Source organism: Chanos chanos, chromosome 8 (assembly GCF_902362185.1).
Source record: "Chanos chanos chromosome 8, fChaCha1.1, whole genome shotgun sequence".
NCBI classification, from domain to species: Eukaryota; Metazoa; Chordata; class Actinopteri; order Gonorynchiformes; family Chanidae; genus Chanos; species Chanos chanos.
Genome location: NC_044502.1, coordinates 37,166,226 through 37,178,085, shown reverse-complemented (window position 1 = coordinate 37,178,085; position 11,860 = coordinate 37,166,226). Strand labels below are relative to the sequence as shown.

At 43.5% G+C, this 11,860-nt stretch overlaps 1 protein-coding gene across 1 annotated transcript in view; it reads right to left on the bottom strand.

The window, feature by feature from the left end:
* Positions 1–902: 902 nt before the first annotated feature.
* zfpm2a (zinc finger protein, FOG family member 2a) overlaps positions 903–11,860 on the bottom strand; it is a 113,229-nt gene continuing 102,271 nt past the window's right edge. Inside the window, exons 6-8 of the mRNA XM_030782708.1 lie at positions 4,953–5,159; positions 3,800–4,024; positions 903–3,382 (exon numbers count right to left, since the gene is read on the bottom strand). Of these exons, the coding sequence (XP_030638568.1) occupies positions 903–3,382; positions 3,800–4,024; positions 4,953–5,159 (2,912 nt within the window). The remainder of the gene's footprint in view (positions 3,383–3,799; positions 4,025–4,952; positions 5,160–11,860) is intronic.

Below are 11,860 nucleotides of genomic sequence, written 5' to 3'. Positions count from 1 at the left end.
TGATCATATTACAGTATTCCCCCCATATACCCCACCCCTCCCACCCAACTCATTCATCAACATCAATAAACTTACTTCTCGTAGGGTTTTTTTTTTTTCCATGGGTAACAAATATCTGCCAAGTCCATCTTTTATAATACTGCTTTCAGTAATGTTCCCTCTTTTTTTAAACAAAGTATTGCATTGAGAGCAAATTTTAAAAAGGGAGACCAAAGTGTATCAGCAACAGAAATACGAGTACTATACAAGAACGCTGCCATCCTCATTAAAACATCCACTTCCAAGTCGAAGAAAAGAGACAGAGACAAACAGCTACATACATATGCAAAGCCGAATGTATATGCCAAAATATGAGATGCAGTGTTGTGCCTGGTTTTCCCTCCAAACTGTCTTTTAAGGCTGAGAAGTCATGAGTTTCAAGCTGCAAATGACATTTAGGCATATACAAAAAACTGGTACAACCAATAAGAATACACAAGTGCCTCAGTAGCTATTTTGTGTCTAAAATGCATTTCATTTTTGTATTCTGTGTCTATTGTCTCATTGAACCTACAATACAGTGTAAACAATAAGTTTTGCTACACAAGAATGACTATACAATAACATTACAAACGACTCTGATATAAATTTCCTTTGAATTTAAATTAAGAGCACTACTCCTATTAATACTGATTGTAAAATAAATAAAGGTGAAGGTGGCACCAATATTACACTTGGATTTTTTTTTTTTCCTTACCGATGATTTTGCATTAAGTTTTAAAACGATGAAAGAAGAAGCTTCTCTTGATTGTCCACAAGCAGCATATAAAACTGCATGATGCACTATTCCAGACACGACAGTGTACCCAAAAAGAGAGAGGGGAAGGGAAGGAGGGAGGGAGGCAGGGAGGGAGAACGCGATTTCATTTCACATGCTCGGCAGCATGTGACGAGCAGTAAAACTTCTTGTGGGTGATAAAGTTTGACAGGTTATTGAACTGGATGTCACAGAGGCGGCAGTACTTGCCGCTGCTTGCTGTCTGGGCCGACCCATTCACGCCTTTGGCGACAGCTGGCGCCGCCTCCTCTGTGGGCGATTTGGACGTCGGCGATGCGTTCTCGTTTGGGTCAGGGGGGTTGTCGGAGCCCCATGTTGGCGAAGTTTGCCCGTCTGGAGGAGAGGCATTGTGGGGCTGGTTCTCCTGTTGAGGAGGACCCGGTGTCGGACGCTCGTCTTGCTTGTGTCCACCGTTGACGATCACCATCCCCCTGTTTTTCGGCAGAAGGGGCAATGGCTCCTTGCCGGGATGGGGGCAACCGTTGGCTGCTGGTTGATCCTTGCCTGCTTCGCTTGCTCCGTTAGTGCCCTGCTCCTGCTCATTTGGCTCGTCCGGCATGACCAGGCCTCCCGCCATGTAATCGCTGGGCTTTATCCCGAAATATGGCGATATTTGCTCTGCACCTTTCACCTTCTTTATTGCTCCAGGATAAAGGCAGTGAGGCAGAAACATGTTCTTGTTGTCCTCCCTTGGGGGCATGAGTTGAGCTTCATTAAAAGCCTTCAGGCCCGGCACAGGGCCCAGGTGCTGGGGGAACATGCTGCCGTTTTGCACCATCAGCTTGCTGCTGCCGTTTTTCTCACATTTCACAAGACTCTTATCGTACATGTCGTCAGTGTTATTGCCTTCGGTCTTCACGTCAGGGAACATGGGCTGGTCTAGATTGGCAATCTCACCGTGCTGGGCAGCTGTTACTGGGCAAAAGTTCTGTTTATGGGCTAAGTAATTCTCCACTTTATTAAAACTTATCTTGCACACTGTACATTCATGATAATCCAAGAGTCTTTTGGGGGAGTTGCATGACTTCTCGGGATGTGGAGAGCACTTTTTGCTTAGGTCAATGGGAGCATCCAGTTCCTGTGGGTCGATGGCATTGCTTTTGGGTGCCAAGATGGATTTGTTAACTGTGAGAGAAGCGTCCAGGTGCTTTGGCACCATACCGGGGAAAACGTCACAGCGGGGATGGAAGCGGTCTGCTAAACTCTCTACAGCCTCCTGGGAGGTGCAAGGGTTTGCCAAAGTAGGAACTCCGAGAAATGGTGGTTGTGCTCCCATTGGGGGTCTCTGCTCCTGATCAGGAAGACACATCTCGTACATCTTCCGCCGCTTACGTGTTCTCATGGTCCTTTGCATGGCAGGCACCTTATTGGCCGACATGCGCTTCATGGGTGGATCGTGACGAGTGGCACAGTAATACTGCTTGTGGACCATGTATGTTTCATGGCGGCTGAAGGTGATGTTACAGGCTTCACAGGTGGTCTTGTTTGGGTCATTGTCGCCATCCGCTAAAGAAGTGTTGGGACTTTTGACCTCTGTCTGCTTGCCGTTTAGCCTCTCCTCCACACCAGTTGGCGTGGTGACCTTTTTCACCTGCCCGGTGAGGTCTTTATCAGGCACTTTACCACCAGCATTGATCATGTCCATAACAGAAGAATTTAAGCATGCTGATGGCATGAGGTGACTGTCAGCCTCTGAAGGGTGGCAACCAGCAAGCATGCTGACTGAACTGTGTCCGCTATTTGGGCTCACAGCATCTGATACCTTGTCTGAAACACTGGAAAAATCGGGAGATTTTGCCATGTGCTGCCAACGACTGTTGCAGTAGTGCTTTTTGTGGACCAAATAATTGTCCAGGTTATTGAAGGTGATGTTGCATTCGAAACAAGTCGCTCCTTTTGGCATGAGAGGGCTATATATGACAGGTGGGTAGCTGTTTCCTCCATGGCGTAACCTGCGATGCACCAGCTCTGACATCTTCGCTAAAATTTCCGATGCTTGTGGGACGACAGAAATATCTTGCGAGAATGCAAACTGAGACAGGAAGGGACCCATCGGGAAGGTCGGCCCCATGTTGTGCTGGACTGGGGAGGAAGCTAGCCGGGGACTAGAGGGCTCAGACTTGATCCTTGTGTAGGAGAAACTGGCTTTGCTTCCATGGTGACCATCCCCTTTCTGCAAACTGAGAGCAGGCTTCTTCTCAGCCCTTTCCAGCTCTGCATCAGGGCTCCCGTCCTTCTTTGGTGTGCTCTTGGGACTCTGCAGGACGATGTCTTTCTTGGCACCCAACTCTGCTCGGGTCTGCTGCAGGCTCTCCTCCCCACCCCTGGGGGAGTGTTCGCTGTCGCTTTCTCTGTGAAGCTTGCCGGAGTGGCCATGTAAGTCCTGATGCTGCAAGAGTTCCCTGTGGTTCTGGAAGCTGATATGGCAGTGATTGCATCTGAAGGCCGCCTGTGACAGGTGAGAGAGGATGTGGTTCTGGAATGTAATGAGAGAATCCGCAGTGTAGTTACAGATTGTGCATTTCAGGTTGGTGCCAGGGGGGAGAGTCTCTTCCATTTTGACACCTGTGAAGATAAAAAGACAGATTTCAGATCCCCTGCTATGGCTTTTCCCTTAATGTTAAGTACTATAGCCATCACAGTATGCTGTATCGTGCCAGGCTTATGCATCCCCACTGATGCTGAACTAAAAATATTTCATGAAGTGTCAACTGAATTGGCTAACAGCAAAACATGCATATTTTTCATGCAGTGGAACCTTAAGTAATCTCAGTTGTTTCATGAAGTGTCAAGCTTGTTTTCAGAATGTATGCAGACAAAGGCAATATGACAATGCATTATCATCATCATGTGTACTAATGATACGTGGAAAATTTTGATTGTGAAGTTTTGAGCAGATGAGATGAAGCTCTTGTAGTATAGTCTACAATGCCACATGTACAATCATCACACAAAAATACAGAGTCTAAAATCCTCACTCACCGCTGTGTGTGCTCAGGTGCATTTCCAGGGCGCGTGCACTGCTGAAGCTCTTGCTGCATTGTGGGAAGGGGCAGATGCTGGGTGTCTGGTGGGGATTGGCATCACTTTCCTCAGTCACATTCTCTTGCTCCCTTTGCCGCCCACTGCAATAGTACATCAGGTGGGCCTGGAGGTTTCTCTCATTACGGTACCAGATTCCACATGCTTTGCAAGGGAAGATGTCCTCTGAGAGATGGAAAGAAGGGTAAACAAGGGTCAGGATTGATATTTCATCAAAATTAAAATAGATTTAGACACAGTTGGGTTATGCATCTCAGGTGTAACATTCATGTCAAACAAGCACGTAAATTTCTTAGTGTAAAAGGCAATCTCTCCAACTTTGTTTTGAAAGTATAAAGAAGAAATATTCCTTTATGTCAAGCACAGCAATACCTCTTTCCCTCTTCATTTACTGCCACAGTGGTACAGCGATCAGTATTTTATAGCAGTGTGATAAACCCCTCCTGCGTTTGAGTAATTTCCATTATACCTACTGGTTGCAAGCCTAGATTTAAGTATGGATTGTGATTTGGGCAGATACTAAAGGAAGGGAACAGTTAACGGTGGAAAAGAGACCTACTCTTGGATGCCAAGATTGTATTGTGATTCTCTGCTGTATTTGCTTGGATGATAGGCTCTGATGTTGCAGAGAGACTGAGATGATTTCAGTAGATCTGTGCCCTTACCTCAAGGGCAAGCAAAAACATAGCACCATCTGCTAGTAGCAGCTTCCCCATCAAGTTAAACCTCACATAGCCCTTATTAAGTAAACAAACACAGTATTTGCATATGGCTTGAATTGCGCAATTAACAGGTTGGTCAGAGCCGTGGTGTTCTCATCGTGACCTCAACTGAAGGTCGATTATTCCTATCCATGCTACAGAGGTTAATCTATGAATAACTTAGACATACATGCAGTTTTGTAGGTGACGGTCTGTGGAGAGTTCTGATAGGCATTTTTGGCAGAGATTATGGGCAATGCGGCAGAACATTGCAGGTGAACATCTCATTCTGCAGTGTCTTCAAAGTTTGTAGAGGACGTTTGTAGTATGGACATGTTTGTGTATAATTATATCATGTGTATAGTGCACAGACAATGCTGGCTGATACTCACTATTGACAATAGCAGTGGGTAGTATGGATGCCATGGCTGCCTGCTGGGGTAGGAGCTGAATGGTGTCAAGCAGTCTTGCTGGGTACATGCCCTCACTGAGGGACATGTGATTAACTGCCTGAAGCCGAGAATCAAAGTCCACTGCAAATGCCACCAGTTCCTCTCCCTCCATCATATTTTTAGTGGTTGTGCACCACAGCTGGCCACCTATGGGAGAGAGAGAGAGAGAGAGAGAGAGAGAGAGAGAGGAGCATTTATTGCTTGTTTTGTAATATATCTGAAGGGAATAGCTGTGCAATCTTCCCAGCAGTGGTTGTAGGGCAACTGTTCTCTGTAATAGGTTCTAATTACTTGGTTAATGTATTGATTACAGTTCAGCAAATAACAGTCCTTATTAATTACTCATATGTAATAATACCTTGTAACACATGTATTTAACAAAATAACTAGTTTCTTTACAACTGCTCTTAAGTAAAGTGGCAGAGTAAAATAGTGCTGCAGTATGTGGCAGTAACTCTCAAAACAGTTATATTTTACATTGTTTCAGCTCCAATCCGACAATATTTTAGACAGGTAAACTGTATCGCATTAAAGTTTGCCCTCAGAATATAATATGAACAAATTATTTTGATCAAACAAGTAAAATATAAGGCACAATGACAAATGAATGTGCTTAATTAAGTCTGGTGCATGATGTTGTGAAATAAATATAAGTTCACACATGAATAAGAAACGTTAAGTCTAACCAAAAAAAAAAATCTTTTTAAACCCAGGTGGCTGACCGTGCAAAATAAGATAATGATTTCTGTCACACATAATTGTCTGTTGCTTAAAAATTCCTGAAACCACCTGCTTTAGGTTTCTAATACTTAAAATTGATTCATTTTAGTTGAAACAGTTTACTAGAATCTTCTGAACATACTCATTTCAGTTGAAGCAGGAGCAGAAAGAGAATGGGAGGAGGTGAAGAAGAAGAAGAAGGAGGGGGGGGGGGGGGGGTTGAGTAAAAGGGAAGGTTTAAGCTCAGATAACATTTATCTCAGCACACGACAGGCTTTTCAGCTGCACTTCATTTTCCATTCAAGAGATTAAAGTTTTTAATATGACTATTTACAAAAATCTGGCTGCTGAGATAACAACAAACTATGATATGCTGGCGCTAAATGGCAGAATTAGGACATTGTTTCACAGGAAAGCTGGACAATTAATTAAACCGCACTGTTAGCTTTCAAAGATGTGCAAACACTCTGACAGAGCATCACAATGAGAGAAGACCTGTGATTTCAGTCCAGCTGTTAGCTTGTGAAGAGGAAGGCTAGACAGAGGTAAGAACGGTAACGTTAAAACAATGTTGCGTCTGAACACTGAGCTGAACTTCTCCCTTTAATGTGTATATATAATAAGTTTGAGACTCATTTTGGTCTAAGCAAGTTAACTATGCGACTAAGGAATTAACTTCTAAAATAAGAAACCGTCTTTAATGTGCCCGGAGCATTAGGTGAACGTGGGTGTGTGTAACTAAAAGATGGGAAAATAAGAAAGAGCGCTGGCTTTAAGGGCAGACTATCAGCCGGTACATCTGCAGTGACGAGACACACTCTTCAGACTTGTCCTCTTCATCAGCTGGATCCTGTCACACACCACACACTGCCTGGAGAGGCTCTTTCAGTCCTTATCTCCTTATTAAAATAACAAAACTCCAGCTGCCGTCGCTCTGAGTTACCATCAAGGTAAATTCACACTGTCACCTGCAATAGGGAGGGGGGGGTTGGAGCAGGTTGCCAAGGGTGACCCAGAAAGAACCGCAAGTTTCACTAAGACCTAATCTTTCCATTGCCCTACTTTAACAAAGAGAAAACCACAAGGAACTCTGATACAGCAGAGAGAGCACAACTGATTCTATTTGACAGTGCAAGCAAAAGCATTGACTGATCATTCTTAAGTGAAGAACCAATAACCTTTTGGCAGATTATCTCAATTACTAGTGAAACTAAAAGCGCTCTGTGTTTTTTGTCACGGGTTTAGGCATCTTTACAACTCACAGCATGGTGGCTACACAATCCAGCAGGTAAGACAGTGAGGTTCTTGCGAGTCAGCATGCAGCACTGCAATTTTGGATCCCTTTGGAATATTGCAGTTCAGGAGGACAAGCAAAGAAACATGCACTCTTCAGGGAGACAACACACTCGGTACCTTCACTCAATGAGGACTGAACATGTGGAACCTTCTCTTGCATTTGTTTGGAATCGTCTACAAGTCCTGTGTTCAAGACTAAACCAGAATAGCGCACCCAACCTCAATATAACTGATATCCATCTTAAGGGGATTTTTAAGTGCTTTCGTAATAGGGAAGGGACTAATGTAACTCAGCATAACTTAGTCACTTAGTAAGTCAGGAAGCACACAGGGAGAGGTTTCCTGCCTGTTGCTATAATGGATATGTGCCTGCACACGAGGTGGCTGCACAGGTGGGTTAAGAGTAGTAGTGTTGAGGTGCGTGTTCAGAAAAGGCAGAAAGCCCATCTGAAAAAGTGTTGCTCACATTTGTCTCTGTTTAGCTTGCTAGCTGTCTGCAGTGAGGTGCCTTTGTGCACTGGCCAATGCAGTCAGAATGAAGCCTATTGTCTGTCTCCTCCTGCAGAACACCTGATAAAAGAATAAAGAACTCTGACATATTCCAAAAACAATGGAGGAATTAAAGACAGACAATAGGCCAGCTGCTTCATTAAAACAATCAAAACCCAGCATCCTGTATGTAGTCCAGATAATTAAAAAAAAAAAAAAAAAAACCCACAGCTTTCTACATCCCCTCAGCACTAGCTCCACCAATGTCTACTGGTCGTTGCATGCAAGCTCTACGGGCTAGCTCCCCCTTCTCTTTCATTAGCGTTGGTTTTGAACATCCAGTTGAAGATGTTCACATAAAGGAATTTAAGAAGCGACATGCAATTACACACGTAAGTATTTTTCCCCAATCAAACGTCCAGGGATGAATTGTATGCAAAACCCTAGAGCACGTATATCCCTCTCCTCTGAAAGCCCTGAGGTTTTTTCAAAGGCATGAAGCACGGGTCAGTGTTTTTATTCCGTTGCTTTGAGGACTTTATGAGAGAAAAAGGACTGTGCATGTGCACACTGCCTGGATGCGATGAGCAGTTTAAGCGACCTAACATATTTGAGGAAAGGAGTAAAATTCACTTTCTCCCCAGCTACAGTCGTATCTTAATGAAAACACAAATGAATCTCTCTCTCTCTCTCTCACTCTCTCTCTCTCTCTCTTTCTCTCTCTCTCCCTCACTCACAGAGACAACAAAGTGGCAGAGCTAACAGAAGGGGTTGGATAATTAAACTGGCCTGAAGACAGGTATTCAAATGTTTGTGTGTGTAAACAGCACAAGTCTTTAATAGTTTGCTGTAAAATGCGTAGTTAAGCACATCAGCTTTCGCTTCTCCCATCTGTCCAGACAAATGACTACTGCAGAGGCTATTACATTCACAGAAAGCACGCTGTCTCATTCCCTCAGCAGTGTGCCAGGACTTTGTAACACTCACTATGGTTTTAACTCTAAGTTTAATCAGACAAACATGTACAGTTATACATCATTTTAAAACATTATCAATTTCATAGTGACATTCTCCAGGTCACATTTTTTGTGTGAAACGAAGAGCTAATTTATTTATTTATTTATTTATTCATTCATTTTTGGAAAAGCTTGTCGGTCAACAAAGCTTTCTACTTCAGTCATGGAATTCTGATATAACAAGCACATACATTACCAGTGATGTGTTGAACCAAAGCTCAGACTCCCCTTAGAGTTGTTTGTCTGTTATGATACGCATTCAGTCTGTCTGGCAGGAGCTCTTTGTTATAATGCTGAAGATTTACTAGAGGAAAGGCCCAGCAAAACCAACTGCAGTTAAATTCCTGTACAAAAGCTGCCAATTCAAAATTAGTGCTAAGTCTAATTGAAGATTGTAATGGTCCGACACCCTTGAGTGGCTGAGTGCATTTCCCACTGTCTCCACATCAACCTTTAGGAACCAGCAGATTTAGATATTTAAAATTTAAATTTTTAAACCTTGCCTCTCACTGGTCCTTCCATTACTTACAATGTAATTTTGAAATGACGAATAAAGCCTTGAAAACAAAGATGTGAACGAAGACAAGCCTTCCCATAACTCTTAGCAAGATTTTTATGTTCAAACCGTGTAGGGATTTCACGGCATCAAAGGAAAAATCCGAGCGATGGCGTTCAAACGTACACTTGTGACGGGGGAAAACAAATGAGGAGAAACGTGCTGAACGCTCACGCAGTGGGAAAATCCGTCACCAGCTGTTTCAATTAAAGTTCATAAAAAATAGGACATTTTGGAATAGTGCGGCGGCATTCCTGTTTGACAGTCACATTCCAAGAAATGCCTGCGTTTCAGAACTGATCCAAGAACGTCCTGTTACTGTCTTCCGCCACAACCTTTAGCATTACACACGGAACAGCAGCGCTGATTCCTGACCAGCAGCTGAGGGACCTGTAATATTTACCTGTAAAATTAAGTTGGTAGACACAGCAATCTTTCTTTTATTTGTCGATTTCACTGTGACCATAAGGGGGCACTGTTCTCTTGCAGTACTGTAGCTCTAAAGTTTTACGAGATTAGGGACTGGACTATGCTGGCACACACTCTACCCAAAGAGTGTCAGCCTCTTAGCCCAACCCAAACGCTACATGTTAAGGTGTAGAGAGGTGGAACTTTGTCCTTCCCACACACACAAAATGACCTCTTTTTGGATTTGGACTATTGGCATAATTATTAGCTTTTCTCGTTGACAGTTACCTTTTCATTATTTAAGTATGCATTGCATGGAATAACTCATACTGGATATTTCCTGCGTGTGGTGACGGTATGAACACAGCCTATTTAATATTTTTGTAGCTTATAAACTTACGTATTTTTTTTTTTTTTCACAAAAGCTCAGAATAGTATTTGGTTTAACTAGGTGAGAGTGGTTTTGTGATTTTTCCCCAGAAAAACATGAAGATTAGACACATCTCCTCAGGATTCCAATCCACATAATTCTTCTTTTTCTTTTTTTTACATTTCTTCTTTTCTTTCTCTCTGTCTTTTTTCTATCTCCCTCTAACACATACACACACATACAGAGAGAGGGTAGAGAGGGGAGAGAGAGGGAGAGAACGAGAGAGACAGAGAGAGAGACAGAGAGAGAGAGAGAGAGAGAGGGAGAGGTGCTTAAATATGCTCTAGTTTCTAGCCCTGATCTGATAAAGAAAATGATTTATAATATTTGAAAAATTAAAAAATTAGATGCTTCCCTTATAATTAAACACAGTTTCTATGACAAATCCCTTGAGACGCATTAGGCTCTTCTCACAGTGCAATGAATATGATACTGGCAAATTCTTGATTTGCTGTGATTACTGGAAGAGACAGAGCTAAAATGTGAATTAATATGCCACAGTACTACAGATCTATTAGTGTTGCAAAAGACAAATTTTTATAAACCCCTCATTCTCTGATAATATATTGAGATGCTGAAATTCAGAATAATACAGAGTGACTGTGTATTTACAGCAGTAAAGTTTTGCTTGTGGATGACATTTTTGATATACAAACCTGAATGCCATTATTATTTTTTTTTTTAATCTAAATGGTCAGGTTCCATCAGAGATGTTCCACATTTAAACACCATTTGACAAAATCATATATTACATGTGTGCATATAATCTAAAAGTGCATCAAAGCTTATTCTTGTTGTACCATTATGAAAATTTGTTTTTGTTTCTTATTAGGGCAACTCAGTAATAACACTTTAGTCGCTAGCTTCTGGAGACGACGGCTGCTGTCTCATTTAGCCTTACAACCCACTCATATAGCAGAGGGCAGCACGTCGCTGTGTTTTCCCTCTGCCCGCGCTGGTTATGGCTAGTCATCATGTGTTTACTGAGGTCCTTGTGTTGTGTAGGACACACACACTCTCGCTCACACTTCCTGCTGTCTCTCTGAGGCGGCCGTGTTGAAGGGGCATCGATACCCATGTGACAGACGTGGCGCTGTTGTTTCGAACGGTGCCTCGGACCCCCAGCTGTGGCTAGCGTCTCAAATCCCCCCCCCCCCCAACCCCTACCCATCATGCACCGTGGCGGGGAGCAGGTGAGCGGCGTGGCTCCAAAGGGACGGCCCCTTCCAGCATGGCTCCATCCATACGCCACATGGGCTCATGGACACCAGCCCTTATGCAAATGCACGGACAAGAAACATGGCTCCTCTCCTCTTTGGAAAGGGTTTGCCCGGGCCTTCTGGCATTGGCGTTTTCGCGGGAGAATGAGCCAGATTGATGCACCTGTCAACTATTTTGGAATATGACGGATCGCCGTGACATGGAGAAATAGAACTCTAGAAATCTGACAAAGACGCCCGTTCGCTCGGAGCTCTCGCTATCGGCAAAACCCCTCTGTCTGCGTTCCAGGGAAGAAGTGAGAAAACAAGAGAGCCATTCGTTCCGACCGTAAACAAACAAAAAAAAAAAAAACGACAAAGGCGACAAAATAGATGATGAATCGCTCTAGGAGAGAACAACAAATAAAAGAATAAATAAAAAAAAATACAGAAAAAAAAGAGCCCTATACAGTCTTTGTGAACTCAAGCTCCAGCGCTTTTCCTGCTGCTGACTCATCCTAACGTGCCCTCTGCCTGACCACCTCTGTAATGCTACATATTGCTTAAAGTATGCTCTAATTACATCCTCTGTGGCATGTGTGACTGAAATAAATAACGGGCGGCTAAAGGGCCTAATTGCGTTTGTCGTGCGGTGCTGGGGGAGGCCGGCCACTGCCCTTGCTCGTTGCCATTCTGCCGTCCTGGCAAGCCCCGCCGCTGCCCCAGGTATCGCC